General features: G+C 60.1%; 1 protein-coding gene across 2 annotated transcripts in view; it reads left to right on the forward strand.

Moving 5' to 3' along the window:
* Positions 1 to 17,219, forward strand: part of STK32C (serine/threonine kinase 32C) — a 55,875-nt gene extending 38,656 nt beyond the window's left edge. The window contains exons 3-12 of one of the 2 annotated variants that reach the window (XM_033129730.1): positions 6,212 to 6,363; positions 9,789 to 9,962; positions 10,919 to 10,956; positions 11,037 to 11,126; positions 11,428 to 11,531; positions 12,125 to 12,241; positions 13,133 to 13,258; positions 13,340 to 13,471; positions 15,440 to 15,507; positions 16,514 to 17,219. In XM_033129730.1, the coding sequence (XP_032985621.1) occupies positions 6,212 to 6,363; positions 9,789 to 9,962; positions 10,919 to 10,956; positions 11,037 to 11,126; positions 11,428 to 11,531; positions 12,125 to 12,241; positions 13,133 to 13,258; positions 13,340 to 13,471; positions 15,440 to 15,507; positions 16,514 to 16,658 (1,146 nt within the window). In that variant the 3' untranslated portion in view covers positions 16,659 to 17,219. Of the gene's footprint in view, positions 1 to 6,211; positions 6,364 to 9,788; positions 9,963 to 10,918; positions 10,957 to 11,036; positions 11,127 to 11,427; positions 11,532 to 12,124; positions 12,242 to 13,132; positions 13,259 to 13,339; positions 13,487 to 15,439; positions 15,508 to 16,513 lie in introns of both variants that reach the window. The other variant, XM_033129731.1, reaches the window with a different exon arrangement.
* The last annotated feature ends 814 nt before the right edge of the window (positions 17,220 to 18,033 follow it).

Consider the following 18,033-nt stretch of genomic DNA (forward strand, 5'->3'; position numbering starts at 1 on the left):
CCTCTTGTCAGGCGTGTGCTTTGTGGGGAACAAAACTTACGCGGGAAGAAAAGGAGCTGGGGGTGAAGCAGTAAATCTGAAAAACTCATAAACAGTGTTTGATGCCAACGGCACTTACTCGGCTGTTCACTGGCACCGTTCTGGGCTGTCCCTGCGGCACCGCTGTGGCTGGTGGCGTTTCACACGGAACGACGGCTGCCCTGGGCCGGAGGCCGGCAGAGCTTCCTCCTGTTTAGGTCTAATTCCATTTCCTCTTTGTCCAGCCTAAGTCCATTATCAGAGGAAGCCACTTAGAAAGCTGGGACCAATGTCTGGAGGACATGGCTTCATGGGCCAAGTGCTCTCAGCCTGAACGCGGGGTCCTTGAAGGCTGGGGCCTCCCCTCCTTCCCTGTAAACGCTGCCTGTCCCTTCTGCCACCTAGAGGGGTCCCTCGGAACAGAGACGGCACCAAACCCCAGCGTTTCAAAGTGCCACGAATTGGAGCCTCTCTCATGCAGGCCAGGCCACTATTAGTGACCCAAGTCTCCGCTGCGTCCCCAAAGAGCATTCTGATGTGACCGACCTTAAAGGAAAGACCCGGCAGCCGGAGGGCGGGCCTCAGGCAGAGCGGCTGTCCTGGCCCCCTGGCCTGGGTCCAGCTATGGGAAAGGAAGTCAGAGGAAGTGGCTGGGTTGGCAGGTAAGAGGAGAGACGAGAGGGCACCGTGAGAGCCCAGGATAGCCCTGCCGGCAGGTGTGGTCACAGACGTGGAGGAAAGCAGGGTGTTTGCGCAGGCGGCTGGCTCGGGAGCTGTGGGGATGTGTGCCAGTCCAGGGCTTCTGGAACACAGCACAATACGGACGCTTCAAACAACAGGCACTCACACTCCCAATCCCAGAGGCCAGGGGTCGAAATCAAGGACCCAGCAGGGCTGGCTCCTTCTGGAGGCTCCAGGGGAGGCAGAATTTCACCTTTTTTTCTCTGAGGGTTTTTTGCTAGACCTGAAAATTCAATTGGCACAAGACACGTGTCGTGCGGGGAGACCCTGCTTGCTGCGCCATCCGTCATGCAGGGCGACCCGCGGGACCTCTGCTCCCACTCCCCACACAAGAACACAGGACATGGTGAGGCCAAAAAGGAACACCCACGGAGCCATAGGTAGGGGAGTCACACCACTATACTCTCGCTGGCGGCTGAGTTGGAGACACAGGAACCAGGAGCAACACAATTCTCAACCCTCACTGTGCCGCTTGCAGACTCAGCCACCATCTTCTTGCTAGCTCCCCCTTTTTTTGCTAGCCTAGCCACGGCAGTTATATTCATGGCCAATGGCTCACTGGTTACAGCTGACGGCCAACTAGCCACAGCTGATGGCCATTTACTACCTGAGCCAGCACCTTTCTATGTGAGGCCGAGAGCCTGGAAACTGCTTTTTGGGGCTCTGTCCCCACACTCCATCCCTACAGGCTCTCGCCTCACAATCTACGCGACAAGCGTCTTCCGCGAGGGGCCCTGTGCGAGGAGCCTGGAGGTGGATGCTATTTCCTGGACACAGCCAAGCTCTCTGGTCACAGCCAGGGTTTCTCAGGGCACCACCAGTACTTCTGGGCACAGCCAGACTTCCTGGACTTCTTAGGGTACCACTAGTCTCCCCGGGCACAGCGAGGGCCTCTCAGGGCACTGCCACTCTCTCTGGGCCTCTCAGGGTACCGTGCTGGAACGACAGCGGCTCACAGTCAAGGTGCTTACATATTCTCAATGGTGGCCGGTCAAGACAGAAAAGCAAACATCCGCCAGTTCCACTACATGGTGGCATGTTCCCAAACAGTCAAGCGGTCCATTAAATTAGGGATGGAAGGCAATTCCCCATAGTCCATAGTCATTTGCCAGGGCTGTCCTGGGGGTGAGGGACGACCTTGACCTCACCCTCAGCTCCCACGGAGGTCTCAGCAAGCGTTTCCTTCTGGGACTACAAGTCCTGCATCCGGGCTGCCTCAGCAAGCACTTCTCAGCCCACAGGGCCGCCACAGCCTTCACTTTCTCCGGCCTCTGCTGGTTGGGGAACCCTGGATGTCTTCCCTCCCCTCCACGGGGTCCAGCTCTCAGGCAGCTGCTCCTCCTGGTCTTCCTGAGACTGAGTGTTCATAGGCACAAACTGCTCCACCGCCTTTAGGAGAGCTTTGGCCGGCACCGTACCCTGCTCGCTGCGCCATGTGTCGTGCGGGGGACCCTGCTTGCTGCGCCATCCGTCACGAAGGGCGGCCCCGAGGTCTCTGGTCCCGCTCCCCACACAAGAACACAGGACATGGTGAAGCCAAACAGGAACACCCACGGAGCCATAAGTAGGGGAGTCACACCACTATACTCTCACTGGCGGCTGGGTTGGAGACACAGGAAACAGGAGCAACACAATTCTCAACCCTCACTGTGCCGCTTGCAGACTCAGCCACCATCTTCTTGCTACCTCCCCCTTTTCTTTCTCCTAGCGTAGCCACGGCAGTTATATTAGTGCCCGATGGCTCACTGGTTACAGCTGACGGCCAACTAGCCACAGCTGCTGGCCATTTGATCACAGTCGATGGCCATTTACTACCTGAGCCAGCACCTTTCTATGTGAGGCCGAGAGCCTGGAAACTGCTTTTTGGGGCTCTGTCCCCACACTCCATCCCTACAGGCTCTCGCCTCACAATCTACGCGACAAGCGTCTTCCGCGAGGGGCCCTGTGCGAGGAGCCTGGAGGTAGATGCTATTTCCTGGACACAGCCAAGCTCTCTGGTCACAGCCAGGGTTTCTCAGGGCACCACCAGTACTTCTGGGCACAGCCAGACTTCCTGGACTTCTTAGGGTACCACTAGTCTCCCTGGACTCAGCCAGGGCCCTCAGGGCACTGCCACTCTCTCTGGGCACAGCCAGGCTTCCTGATCTCAGCCAGGGCTCTCAGGGCACTGCCACTCTCTCTGGGCCTCTCAGGGTACCGTGCTGGAACGACAGCGGCTCACAGTCAAGGTGCTTACATATTCTCAATGGTGGCTGGTCAAGACACAAAAGCAAACATCTGCTGGTTCCACTACATGGTGGCATGTTCCCAAACAAATAGTCAAGCTGTCCATTAAATTAGGGATGGAAGGCAATTCCCCATAGTCCATAGTTATTCGCCAGGGCTGTCCTGGGGGTGAGGGATGACCTTGCCCTCACCCTCAGCTCCCACGGAGGACTCAGCAAGCGTTTCCTTCTGGGACTACAAGTCCTGCATCCGGGCTGCCTCAGCAAGCACTTCCCAGCCCACAGGGCCGCAACAACATTCACTTTCTCTGGCCTGTGCTGGTTGGGGAACCGTCCACGTCTTCCCACCCCTCCACGCGGGTCCAGCTCCCAGCAGCTGCTCCTCCTGGTCTTCCTGAGACTGAGTGTTCATAGGCACAAACTGCTCCACCGCCCTTCGGAGAGATTTGGCCGGCACTGTACCCTGCTCGCTGCGCCATGTGTTGTGCGGGGGACCCTGCTTGCTGTGCCATCCGTCACGAAGGGCGGCCCCGAGGTCTCTGGTCCCGCTCCCCACACAAGAACGCAGGACATGGTGAGGTAAAAAAGGAACACCCACGGAGCCATAGGTAGGGGAGTCATACCACTATACTCTCACTGGCAGCTGGGTTGGAGACACAGGAAGCAGGAGCAACACAATTCTCAACCCTCACTGTGCCGCTTGCAGGCTCAGCCACCATCTTCTTGCCAGCCCCCCATTTTCTGCTAGCCTAGCCACGGCAGTTATATTAGTGGCCAATGGCTCACTGGTTACAGCTGATGGCCAACTAGCCACAGCTGACGGCCATTTGATCACAGTCGACGGCCATTTACTACCTGAGCCAGCACCTTTCTATGTGAGGCCGAGAGCCTGGAAACTGCTTTTTGGGGCTCTGTCCCCACAACAGGTTAACAGGAGAAAAGCATACAGATTTATTTAACATGTTTTACGTGATGGCCCTCGTGAGAAAATGAAGACCCAAAGAAGTGGCAAAACCTAAATGTTTTTACGCTGGACAGAGAGAGGAAACAGGAAAGGAGCTAAAGCATTCAGGTTGCTAGAGGAAGGTGGGGTTACCTTACTAGGCCTGCTGGATAAGTCAGCCTCCTGGGGCGTCAGCTTCCTGTCCTTGGGGCTGAGACTGTTCTCTCCTCCTGGGGTGGGGGTAGGGGGACGTTTCCCACGTGAGGGGTTATTTCCTGCTTCTTGCAAGCCGTTTCTGAGCCCAGACGGCAGTCAGTTAAGACTTTTAGAAGCTGGTCTCCATGCATCTTCAGATGGCACAGCAAGGACAGGCAGTGGTGACGTTGACGCATTCCTGATTTGTCGTCTGTGTCTCTGATGATGGCCCTGGTGTTCGGTGAGCCGTCTGAGTGGCCCAATCAGTGGCAGGTAGGAAGGTTGCCCAGACGTGATCTGCACTGTTGGTTTCTGCAAGTTCATATTGTCCGGCTTCCGTTTGTAGAGTTTGGGGAAAGGGTTTTCATCCTTAGGGCTAACAAGTCAGAGGGTGGGAGAAGAATCAGAGTCGAGAATTACTGACAGAGGCACAGAGTGGCAGGGCCAGTTTACAGAGGACACGGGTGCTGCCCTCCACCCCACGAGGCTGTGCTGTGGCTTCTGCCGAAATGTACAACAGCCCCCTTTTTATTAAGATAACTGAAGTAAGGCGAGTTTGCAAAATAAATGTGGTCTTGCTGAACTTGACCTGAGCATTTATGCAAGCAGCAGGTGACATACAGGCTTTCTAAGTCTGCCTTGGTGGAGCCTTTGCGAGGAATTTCAGATGAGACGTTTAAAAGCCTCCGGAGCGAGGAGGCCAACTCAGCAACTTGTCACCAGACTGTGCCTTTAGAACCTACAAGTTTGGGTGAATTCCCCTCTTCTCGAGGTCCCCAAGACATCCTGAGATTCCTGGGCCTGACGAGAAGTGACCTTCTTCGCACCTGGAAGGCCAGGAACCCTGGGAGCCAGGTGCCAGGCTGGTGTTTCAAGGGCCTCTGTAAGCGTCGGCTCCACAAAACCATCCTTGCTTTCCTACCTGTCCACTCCTGTGACTATCCCCACGTCATTGTTACAGACAGCCTTTCATTCAGCCCCAGCACAGCTGCTTTCTTGCCCCTTTGCCGCCCCCCCGCCCCATCCAGGCGGTCCTCACACTGGCTGCGTCGTCTCAACGTCATTTACATTAATGGTGTGGTGTGACATCTCCGCTTGGCATTGTGAAAACTGTCACACGGCATGACGTCTTTGTGGCCGCATGACACTTCATTGAGCTCATAGGCTCATGTCCACAAGGTTGTGGGATGTTAAGGTGTTGGAAAGTCTTGTTACAAACTACACTGCGACAAATGTTTTCGGAAGAAAGCACCTTCATCTCCTCAGATGGGCTCCTGGGCGAGGGTTCTGGGTTTCACCAAAGGGTTGGATCCAGCAGGTTTGGCTGGAGACACTCATGTCCACTGAGACGTCCGGTCTGTTCCAGGCCACCTTCCTTTGTGTGAGGCTGGGACCTCGAGTTCCAGAATCTTCTACTCTGTTCCTTGAAGACCTGGAGACCAAAGGGTGTGAGGACCCTCAGAAATGGTCGGAATCATCTGTCCTTGGGGGTTCTCACCACGACTTGAGTGGTGCTGGCTGTGCAGCCCACAATTTTATGCATGAGTCCTCGTTCCCCTTGAGGACCTTTGTCCCTGATTCTGGTTGAATGTCCTTGGCCATGAGAAGCCAGCTCGAGTTCCTCCTGCTCCTGGACTTCTGTCCTCGCCGCCCCCTGCGCCTGTCCGCCAGGCAGTCAGCGGAGTGAGCAGGGCCAGTGCTGCTGACTGACCTTGCAGTTCAGGGCTCAGGACACTTGGATGGGAGACTGTTGCTCCAGAAAGGGTGGGATGTTGAGGTGGCAGCTGTCACTCATGGGGACTTCCTGGGTGCAGGGCTCTGGCTAGCCTGTCGTCTCATCCCCCAACAGCACTCCACGCCACTTGCTGTGTCGAGCCCTGAGAAGAGGAGGCTGGGGTGGAGGGTGGTGACACCACCTGCCCAGGTCATGACTGGTGAGGGGTGTGACACCACAGCAGGCCTGCCTGCTGCCAGAAAGCACCTGTGCCCAGGGGCCGTGTCCCGCCAAAGACTTATTTACCCCCCGTCGTTTCAAAGTGGCGGCCACGGGCGGGCGTGGGCGGCCGTGCTGAGGCTCCCGTGCCTGCAGGTGTGCATCGTGCAGAAGCGGGACACAGAGAAGATGTACGCCATGAAGTACATGAACAAGCAGCAGTGTATCGAGCGCGATGAGGTCCGCAATGTGTTCCGGGAGTTGGAGATCCTGCAGGAGGTCGAGCATGTCTTCCTGGTGAACCTTTGGTGAGTGGGAGCGCTGCCCTCAGTCCTGACAGCCCAGCCCCTTCCCCCTCCAGGACCCCAGGGCCCACAGCCGTCCAGGTGTCACACGTACTGTGTTGATGAGGGGCTCCAGGCCTGCAGGAAGCCCCCGCTTTCCCACAAAGGAGGCCTGTGACGCACGGAGTTTCCGGCAAAAAGTCAGGCGGGGAGTTAGAGGACCTGACTGAGTCCCCTCCACGGGATGGGCACCGAGCGCGGCCCCGGGTGTAGGGCCAGCAGGCTGCCTTGGCCCGCCGTCTCCCCCGCTAGTGCTCCCGGCACAGGGCGTCCTGAGCCCCTCAGCCTCCCGTCCTGGGGCCTGAGGTGCTCCTGCTGCGCTCACAGGTGGGTGGGGTTCCTAAGGGCCCTTGGCCGTGTGGGTCTCACAGCACGGAGAGGCCTGTGGAAAACGTGCTCTGGGCCCGCAGTGCCCCGGGAAGACTGGAACGTGCCCAGCGTGACCTGGGTCTCCACCAACTGAACTTAGAGGGACAGGCAGCCCAACCACAGTGTGGGGACAGTAGAGTGGGGCAGCACGTCCTGGAAATGGTCTGGTGCGCGGTCTCTCAGGGGTCTGCTCACAGCTCAGGTCCCCCTCCCCCGGTCATTGTCCTGAGGTCAACACAGGTGAGGAGGGACATCAAATGGACAGCAGCCTCACCTGCACCCCTCCCAGTGGAGTCCCATGGTCCTGCTCAGTAGTGACATAGGAGGGGAGCTGGATGTGCTGTGGGGGCGTGGCCTTCCCCGGGCAGCTGTGTGGACACAGGAAGTCTCTGACCAAGGCCTTCAGGGCCCCCAGGCTGTGGTGGGGCCAAGGGCTGCCCAGGCCAGAAAGAAAAGACCCCTCCCACCCCATCTGCACATGGCCCCCGGCCTCCTCATTGTGGCCCCCACGGCCATCTGGTTTCCAGGCAGGCAGAGGGGCTGGCGGGGCCACCTGTGTCATCATGGCCTGTTTTCAGTGTTGTGAGACAAGGGTTTTAAAGCTGGGGGCATCCAAGCACCCCTTACACCTGCCACCACTGCCTGAGGCGGGGAGGGTTGGATGCCTAATCTCAAGGGTGGTGATTGCCCCCCTGGGGGGGTCAGATAGGACGTCACTGTGGGGAGCCAGCCTTGCAGGAACAATTCCGTCTGGGGCCACAACACTGGCACTGGGGCTTCTCGCAACAAAGAGAGACCTAGGATTTTCCTCCTCTGAGGCATCCTGGCCTCTCCCTGGGAGGCAGTGTTGCCTAGTGGTAGGAGCATTGGCCCCTGGCTTGGGTCCCTCTGCCCTTTCTCAGTTCCTGCTTCTGTGGAACGGAGCTGGAGGTGGCTTCCACTGCCACCCTCACCAGACTGTAGTTTAGATGAGTCCACGCAGACAATAAACTCGCATGGTGCTGTGAACCATCATTGTGGTTAATGATTTCCTCCCCCACCTGCTGCAGCTGGGGTCACCATCCCTACAGGCCGGCCTGCCCAGGGACATCTCTCACCATTCCAGGGCCAGGCAGGGCGGGGCCACGGCAGCCTCTCCTGCAAGTGTGGGAGGCCACATGTGCTTGTCCACAGCTCTCTAGGACCCCTGCTTGCTCAAAAGCCTGGATCCAGAGTCCCTTTGCTCTGTGGTCCCATTCCTGTGCCCCCTCCCTAGGCTCCAATCTATACTACCCTCCCCAAGCCAACTCCCCTGAGAATGAGGACAGGGTGGCTTGCAGAGAGCAGGAAGAGGAAGATCACAGAAAAAAATGAATACTTTATAACTGTTCTTGAAAGAGCCAGTTGATTAACAATAAGTTACCTCTGAGAGTTCACAAAAGAAATTACAAAGTGGAAAGAGGTCCTCAAACCATTGTTTTGTTACCATTGTTATCATCATCATCATCATCTTTTTTATCATCTCCACCACCTCCACCACCATCACCATCTCCACCACCACCACCACCACCACCATCACCACCACCACCACCACCATCACCACCATCACCACCACCACCACCACCTCCACCTCCACCACCTCCACCACCATCACCATCTCCACCACCACCACCACCACCACCATCACCACCACCACCACCACCACCTCCACCACCATCACCATCTCCACCACCACCACCACCACCACCACCATCACCACCACCACCACCACCACCATCACCACCACCACCACCACCTCCACCACCTCCACCACCACCACCACCACCACCTCCACCACCACCACCTCCACCACCATCACCATCTCCACCACCACCACCACCACCACCACCATCACCACCACCACCACCACCACCACCACCACCACCACCACCTCCACCACCTCCACCACCTCCACCACCACCACCACCACCACCACCACCACCATCACCACCACCACCACCACCACCACCACCTCCACCTCCACCACCTCCACCACCATCACCATCTCCACCACCACCACCACCACCACCATCACCACCACCACCACCACCACCACCACCACCTCCACCACCTCCACCACCTCCACCACCACCACCACCACCACCACCACCACCATCACCACCACCACCACCACCACCACCACCTCCACCTCCACCACCTCCACCACCATCACCATCTCCACCACCACCACCACCACCACCATCACCACCACCTCCACCACCATCACCATCTCCACCACCACCACCACCACCACCATCACCACCACCACCACCACCACCTCCACCACAATCACCATCTCCACCACCACCACCACCTCCACCACCATCACCATCTCCACCACCACCACCACCACCACCACCACCACCTCCACCACCATCACCATCTCCACCACCACCACCACCACCACCACCATCACCACCACCACCACCACCACCATCACCACCACCACCACCACCATCACCACCACCACCACCACCTCCACCACCTCCACCACCACCACCACCACCACCACCACCACCACCACCATCACCACCACCACCACCACCACCTCCACCACCACCACCACCACCATCACCACCATCACCATTACCATAGCTGCTGGTTGTTAGAAGGTGGCCCCTTACCCAGCACTGCCTGAGCATTTCACCTCACATCTCAGTTTCTTCTCTAACAACCTTCCAAAACAGATGTTTTTATCCCTTTCAGAGAAGAGGAGACCAGGGCAGCAAGGAAACGGGCCAGAGACGGTGCTGTTTTCCATTCTCCTTTGGTCACTCACGGGCGTCTGTGCCCCTAGCTGGTCCACCTTCCATCAGGATGGCCACGCCAAGGGTCCTGGCTCTGAGCAGGGACAGAGTCAGTGCCTCAGGCTGGACCCTGCTCCTGGGGAGTGCTCATTGGGGCTGGGTGTGGACTGGGGCTCTTAAATGGTGCTCGTCAGGTGTGGCAGAAGCCATGAGTCTGCCCCAGCTATGTGTGTGGCCGGTCCCCGGCACCCACAGGTACTCCTTCCAGGACGAGGAGGACATGTTCATGGTGGTGGACCTGCTGCTGGGAGGGGACCTGCGCTACCACCTGCAGCAGAATGTCCAGTTCTCCGAGGACACGGTGAGGCTGTACATCTGCGAAATGGCGCTGGCCCTCGACTACCTACGCAGCCAGCACATCATCCACAGGTGTGTGAATATCTGGCAGGGCGGGACTGGCTGCAGGGCCGTCTACCTGGGGCACAGCCACCCCTCAACAGACCCCTGACGGCTCTTGGGGCTCCGCCCCACCTTGACACACACACCTACCTCCAGGCATGGCACCTGGGCCAGCTCCGCCCCTCGCCCCCTCCCCCCCCCCCGCTCCTCCCACCCCCGCATATCTGAGGTCCACCTGGAGGGGATCCTGCCCCAGCAGCCCCAGCTGGGGCTGAGCACACACAGCTGCTGTCTCCTGGGGACCTCAGGGCCTGGCCATATTGGGGTGGCCTTCACTTGGTTCGTTTAATGGCAGGATCCCTGCCACCACCTAGCAGGCACCCATTTGTCCATCTGCCATCTCCCTGGGGAATTTAAACTAATGTTAACATCCGCTTAAAGCAGATAAAATTAGGTAAAACTGCACTCATAGAGCAAAACCAAAAAAATACTGTGTGGTGTATCATAAAGTCAAGTAGATGTAATTTTAACATTTCTGTCCTCAGGATTCTATTATCTGGTCATGACGAGCACCAAACATGTATTGAGGGCCTGGAGTTGGGCAAGGGGAGGCCTGAGCACAGCCCATTCCCCAGTTGTGTGCAGCCCGGCCTCTGGGAGAGGCTCTACTTCTGTCCTGTGGGGCGGTGGCGCCCTCTGTGTCCAGTGTTGGGCTTTCTGCTGCTGTCTGTCCAGTGTCGGCAGGTCGTGCTGGAGGTGGCCCCCACACGACCACAATGGCTGGTCTCAGTCAACTTTGTCTGAGTGTTGCCAGGTGGGGCGGGGGCCTTATGCCCTAGCATCTTCCCAGGGCCTCTGTCGGGGCATCTCAGGCCTCTGCCCAGGTGGGAGGCCCTCGGGGGAGCCCCTAGTCCTGCCAGGGAATCACAGGACAGGAGCAGGAAGGACTTCTGGACTCATATCCCCACTTTCTGCTCTTTCTACAGAGATGTCAAGCCTGACAACATTCTGCTGGATGAGCAAGGTGAGCAGAGGCTGGGAGGCCCCTGCCCTCAGGATGTAGCTCTGGTCCTGTGACAGTCGCACCGTCCTCTCTTCTCATAGGACACGCGCACCTGACGGACTTCAACGTGGCCACCATCATAAAGGATGGGGAAAGGGCGACCGCGCTGGCTGGGACCAAGCCGTACATGGGTGAGCGGCCCTGCACCCTTGCACGCACCTGGCCAGCCCGCCCTCCCACCTAGCTGTGGGTACGCAGCCGTACGTATGCAGAAGCCTAAGTGACGTGTGAGGGCTGTGGATGTGGTAATGAGACAGCCCGGCGCCCACGGCAGGCTGTGGGACCTGGATTTGAACCAGGAGGTTGGTTGGCAGCGAGGGTGGCTTCTCGGTCCAGCTCTGGGCGCACCCTGGTCTCAGGCCCGGCCTGAGGTGCCAGTCCCCGGGGCCAGCGGGTCATGGATGCTGAGCTGCTCCCTCCATTTCTGGAAAGCTCCGGAGATCTTCCAATCTTTCGTCAATGGTGGGACCGGCTACTCCTTTGAGGTGGACTGGTGGTCGGTGGGGGTGATGGCCTACGAGCTGCTAAGAGGATGGGTACGGAGCCCCTTGGCCCATGTTCTGGGCCCACGGACCCCAGGTGCCCGGGAGGGAGGGGGCTGCCCACCCCAGGGGCCCAGGGATGTCCCAGCCTCTGGGTGGTTGTGGGAAGTGATGCCTGGGTCCTGGGGTTTCCAGCAGGGCCTCTGGGGTGCAGGGTGGGGAGCTGACCCGCAGCTGCTCCTTGGCACTTCCCTGGAGGCCCCTGTGTGCGGCCTGGTCTCCTTCCCAGCTGGGGCCACCTGGGCTTCGAGCTGCCCACCCCCATCCCTGTGTCGGGGCCTCCTGAGGCATCGCACCCCTAGCCCCCCGCCCCAGGCCCCTACCCCTAAGGATGGCAGCCCCTCCTGGCCCTCTACGTCCCATCCCCCGGCCCGGCCCAGGGGTTGGAAGAGCTTCTTTGCTGGCCGCTCAACAGGCTCTTCTGGTTAGTCCCAGCCCAGGAGCAGACACGGCCCAGGCACCTACTTTGTCCGCCTGCAGGCTGTTTCTGGGGGCACGGCGCCTGGGGCTGGGCCGGCGCTGGGGCGGGGTGCTGCCAGGGCCTCTGGGTGACGGGCACCTGGCACAGCGCTGCGTCCGCTGTCCAGAGGCCCTACGACATCCACTCCAGCAATGCTGTGGAGTCGCTGGTACAGCTGTTCAGCACCATGAGCGTCCAGTACGTCCCCTCCTGGTCCAAGGAGATGGTGGCCCTGCTTCAGAAGGTGAGCCCCCCAGCCCTGTGCCGAGGGGGGCAACATCTGGTTCCCACACACGTGTCTGCTCCCGGCCTGTCCAGCGGCCCGCTGTCCCGTAGTAGCCTGGGCTGTGAGAGCTCTGACGGTGAGCTCAGCCACGTGAGCCGTCACGACCTGGTTCTGGGACGCTGGTCGTCACCCTATTTCACAGACACCCAAACAGGCACAGAGACGTTGAGCTGCACACGTCATGTGTCACCTGTGCTGGTGGACGGCGTGTGTGGGCCGAGCGCCAGGGGCCTCTGCCCCTCCCACTGGCCTGGCCACCCTCCTCCAGGAGCAAGCAGAGAGGACCCTGGAACCCCCTGCACCTCCCAGGGCCGAGCAGGTCTGCAGCAGCCCAGGGGCCCTGAGCCTGGCAGGGACGCGGGGCTGTGGCGTTGCCACCACGTGCCTCCCTCAGGGCTGGGGCTGGGCAGGGACCGCTCTCCGCTCGCCTGCCCCACAGCTCCCCATGACGACAGCCGTACTCTGAACTAGTCCATCGCCTCCAGGGCCAGGTGGGACCTTGGTCCCCAGAGGCCCGCATGGGAAGCCCCATGCCTGGATCGGGGAGGTGGCCTCCATGGGTCTGTGGCTTTGAGACCCCAGTGGCTGTGACGCTGGCAGCACCCTGGGGTCTCCTAGGATGATGACAACAGACTTGGTTACTGCCCTGTGGCTGGCCCTGCAGCTAGCCTGGCCGAGACGCCGCCTGCTGGTGAACCTCAGCAGAGCGTCCCTCCTGACCTCAGGGCTGCAGGGGCGTGGCCACACGCCTCAGATCACACTGTCCCTGCTTGCCTGACCCTTGGGACCTGCTGGGGGCCCGGGGTGGGGCAGCTCCCCACGGCCAGGTGACAGGGGGCCTTGTTCCAGCTCCTCACTGTGAACCCCAAGCACCGTGTCTCCAGCCTCCAGGACATGCAGGCCGCCCCGTCGCTGGCCAATGTGCTGTGGGACGACCTGAGTAAGAAGAAGGTGGAGCCGGGTTTTGTGCCCAACGTAAGCCTCCCGGGTGGGCCTGGTGGCAGTTTTGGTGGCAGGGGCGACCCCGGGGAGGCTCAGCACCCTGCCCCTCCACAGAAAGGCCGCCTGCACTGCGACCCCACTTTCGAACTGGAGGAGATGATCCTGGAGTCGAGGCCCCTGCACAAGAAGAAGAAGCGGCTGGCCAAGAACCGGTCCCGGGAGAGCAGCAGGGACAGCTCCCAGTCCGTGAGTGCAGCTCCGGTGCGGGCTCCTCCCGCCACCCCGGTGCCCCACCAGGCCCCTGGAAAGTCCTACAGACAGTCTGGTCACCCCAAAGTCCAGAGAGGTCCTGAGACCTTCCTCCCACCTTTCCCAGCCCAGCCCCATCTCCAGCTCCCAGAGCCCCTTACCTCCTTCCCTGGATCCCTCACTTCCTCCTCTGGGCCACTCACTACTTCCTCTGGGCCCCACACTTCCTTCCCCAAGCCCCTCACTTCCTTCTCTGGGCCCCTCACTTGCTTCCCTGATCCCCCTTACTTCCTCCTCCGGACCCCTCACTTCTTCCTCTGGACCCCTCGCTTCCTCCTCTGGGCCACTCACTTCCTTCTCTGGGCCCCTCACTTGCTTCCCTGATACCCTCACTTCCTCCCCTGGGCCCCTCACTTCCTTCTCTGATCCTCCTCACTTCCTTCCCTGGACCCTTCACTTCCTCCTCTGGACCCCTCACTTCTTTCTCTGGACCCCTCGCTTCCTTCTCTGGGCCACTCACTTCCTTCTCTGGGCCCCTCACTTCCTTTTCTGGGCCCCTCACTTGCTTCCCTGATCCCCTCACTTCCTCCTCTGGACCCCTCACTTCCTCCCCTGGGCCCCTCACTTCCTTCTCTGATCCTCCTCACTTCCTTCCCTGGACCCTTCACTTCCTCCTCTGGACCCCTCACTTCTTTCTCTGGACCCCTCGCTTCCTTCTCTGGGCCACTCACTTCCTCCTCTGGGCCCCTCACTTCCTCCTCTGGGTCCTTTACTTCCCTGATCCCCTCACTCCCTCCCCTGGGCCCCTCACTTCCTTCCCTGATCCCCTCACTTCCCTGATTCCCCTCACTTCCTCCTGGGTGGGAATGAGAAGCAAATGAGCACCTACTCCTGGGGCTCTTGCCAGGGAAGGAGACCCAAGTCTCAGAGGGATGCCCTCATGGCACAAGCCTCCTTCGCCAGCGCATGGCCCGTGCCCAGCAGCACAGCACAGTAGGGCCAGCCCTTTCCCACTTAGCAGGCTGTGCAGCCAGCGACGTTGTTATTCTGAAGCTGGGGGGGCGCAGGGGGACGCACATCCTGAGGGGCACATTCCGAGGCACCCACGCGGCTGCAGCCGGCATGTCTGCAGTGAGTGAGGGCGGGTGCCGTTTTCTCCAGCAGGGGTGGCCCTCTGCTGACGGTGCCCATGTGCAGTGCACGCAGACGGCCCTGCCCAGGTGTCGGAGCCAGGTCCTCCCGTCAGGCCTTGGCTTTGACGCAGGCTCCTCTCAAACCTGGGAGTCCGACCCTCTGAGGTCCGATGGTGCAGCTTGCGCCACAGGACAGGTGTCTCCCACACTGTGTCCGAGGCTGTGGGTGGGCGGCCCTGAGCCTGTCGCTTGCTCATGTGACCCCCGTGCCCAGCAATGACCAACCATCCCCACGGCCACGGGGCGACTCCTTCCCCACACGTTCCCAACACACGAGAGCTGAGTAGTGGCCAGCACAGCCTCCCACTGCTCCCCCCACTCACACTCCACGTGCCACCAGTGACGGGTTCCTCATTTATCAGGCCAGTGCAGGACCCAACTCCAGTCCCGTCCTCAGAGTCTGCTGCTCAGGGCGGCCCCTGCGACCAACATCCTTAGGACAGGTTCTCCTTCTATACACAAGTGACAAGTGACCAGAGGACCCAGTAAGGGCTGGGGGAGGGGAGGGAGCCAAGCCAGGTGTGCTTTCCAGCCAAGTCGGTCCCACAGTTATTGCCGTGTGTCAGCGTCCTCTCTGAGGCAGGAGGCTGGGCTTCCTCACAGGAAATACTTTGGTCACTGGCTAAGGGTCCCCTGGGAGGTACAAACCCCCAGGTGCTCTGGCTTCCTGAGAGCAGAGTTCAGGCCACCGGAGAAAGGCACAGGTGCTCAGGATGGCATCTGAGGGGATGTAGGGAACCTGACGCTGTCCATTGCTCGTTCTGACTAACAGGAAAATGACTACCTGCAGGACTGCCTCGACGCCATCCAGCAAGACTTTGTGGTCTTTAACAGAGAAAAGTGAGTGTGGCTGGGGCACGGAGGCAGAGGGCAGTCGGGGAAATGGGCCGAGGGTTTCTGGGCCACATGAGTCCTGAGCCCCAGCAGCCACATGGCATCAGTGGGCCCTGGAAGCCTGATCCTGCCCCCCTGCCCCCCTGGTTTCCGAGCACCAGCAAACCTGGGGGGAAAGGGTGTGAGGGCCCCGCTCAGGCTCATGCAGGAGGAGCTTCTTGGGCACTTTTAGTTCTAAACTGGGACCAGTGGCCAGAGTTTCCTGGGGAGACACTCGGTGGGCTTCCCAGATGAGGGCTGCCAGTTTCCTGGGCAGCCCCTGCACAACCACCCCAACTCCCACCCCACTCAGCAAACATTGACTGAGTGCCAGGGACTGGGACAGAAAAGGCACGGCTGGCTGACAGGGAGGTACAACAGGACACAAATAGCTAAGACATCTCCACAGTGCTGTGAGGCCCACGGGGAGGGGTGACAGGGGAGGCACGGAGGGCTTCCTGGTGGAGGTGGCTCTGAGCTCTGGCTGGGAAGGTGAACAGGACTGGCCGGCGCTCTGCTTCGGTGACCAGGATGACATGTGAGCACTGGTTTAGGACACTGGCCACCATCCCAGAAGTCAGAGGCCTGGGAAAGAACTGAACTGGGCCAGGCTCCTTGAAAAGCCCTGTTAACCCCAGAACTTACACTTCAATGAAGCCTCCTTTTAGCTTCTGGCTGGAAATGAACTGAGACTTGCCAGCCCTGCTGCTCCCAGCGCCAGGGCCGCGAGTGGCCAGAGGGTGCTGCTGGCCGGAGCACCCCACATCCGACATCAGCTCCCTGCTGTGCCAGCCTATCCAGGAGGGGTCTTCCCCATCCCACCCCCGGCAGGGCACCTGGTCCATGTTTGGGGGCCCCAGAGCCACGTCTTTGAGGGACCTTCTGGAGTCCTCAGACAAGCCGTGGCCAGAGAGACGTGTCCCAGGGCTGCTGGTGAAGCTGCACAAAACCCCTCCCTGTGCTTCCCCACCAGGCTGAAGAGGGGCCAGGACCCCACAGGTGAGCCCCGGCCCACACCCGAGGCCAGGGACGTGGACAGCGAGTTCCCCATGGACGGTGAGGAGGTGCGCTCTGCCCTGCCTGTGTGCGGCTCCATCTGCCCCTCGGGGAGCAGCTAGGAGCCTGCAGCCCAGAGTTGCTGACTCAGCTTGCATTGGAGACTCAGGTCCGCCCGAGGGACAGGGTGACAGGGTGACGGGTGCACGCCCAGCACTGACATTCCCACTGAGAAGCCTGCTCTCCAAGCACAGACCCAGCAGGTGGCCCTGCTGTGTCCTGGCCACATTTTCACTGTTACTGTCTGACCACCCTGCTACTGGGCTCTCGGAGATACAGGTGATGAGAAGCTGTCCATGTGGCCTGCAGTGGTGGACAAAAGTGGGTGCCACCAGGGCCACTCCGGTTACATGTGGAGGGAGGCAAGCTGCCACCTGCCCTGCCTCTCCGGCCGCCCCCGACTGGCCCACTGGCAGGTCACGGAGGCCACGCGGTGGGACAGGAGCTCGTCCCTCCCCACCTCTCGGCTGTTCAGGGGCCTGCTCACCCGTCTCTGCTCACCGTCCATAAGCTTGCTGCCCGGAGCTGTGGGGTGGCCCAGGGTCTGAGGTTCTTGTACATCAGGGGGGCGGGGCGCGGGTGGGGTGGGAAGGTGAGGATGTTTTATGGACACACAAATGGTTTCTGTGGGGTTTCTGTATGGTTCTCACCTCTGAGAATTACAGTACACCTACTCGGAGTCCAGTGTGTGCATGTTCCCTCCCTGCCCAGCCATCCTGCGTTCACAGGGACTGTTTGTCTGGGAGTCGGTAGCTCCTGTGGGCAGAGCCCTCGGCACCCCAATCCCACCACCCTGGGTCGGGGCCCCGTCTCACCCAGAAGCTGTGAGGCTGTGGCAAAGGTGGTGCCTGCTGGCGGGCAGTGGGCGAGCTGGGAAAGGACAGGGACCAAAACACCTGTCCCAGCGTCCGGAGGAAGAGCCTGGTGTGGGGAGGGCAGGGAAGAGGCTCCCACTCCCTGGGGGTGGATGTCAGAAGTGCAGCTGGGCGTGCCCACATGGGGGACACGGGACGTTACCCCTGGGAAACCAGGGTCCAGAGTTGAAGAGCACTGCAGGATGCCCTGTGGGTGGGACAGACCCCAAAGCAAGTTCTGGGTGGAGACCTGGTGATGTCAGACAGGAACCGGGGGGCAACTTTCAGGGTTTTGTACAAACGTGTGTGTGTTTCTGAGGCCCCAGAGGGCAGCACGCCTGTGTCCCGTGTCGGTGGCATGGACATGGGTGTGGTCTGGCTCCCTGATCGTCCCATCCCTTGCCAGGGGCAGGGGATACAGGGCAGTGGACATTGGCCTTAGTGGAGCCCCAGGAATCAGCTCTGAAGCCACACTGACTTGGCCAGAGCGAGCCCCCAGGAATTTGGGGGAACCAGCAGAACTGACCACCTGCAGGGGCTGCCCTGGACTCACGTGGCTTCCTGAGGGTGGGGCTGTGTGTGT

Source organism: Rhinolophus ferrumequinum, chromosome 16 (assembly GCF_004115265.2).
Source record: "Rhinolophus ferrumequinum isolate MPI-CBG mRhiFer1 chromosome 16, mRhiFer1_v1.p, whole genome shotgun sequence".
Lineage (NCBI taxonomy): Eukaryota > Metazoa > Chordata > Mammalia > Chiroptera > Rhinolophidae > Rhinolophus > Rhinolophus ferrumequinum.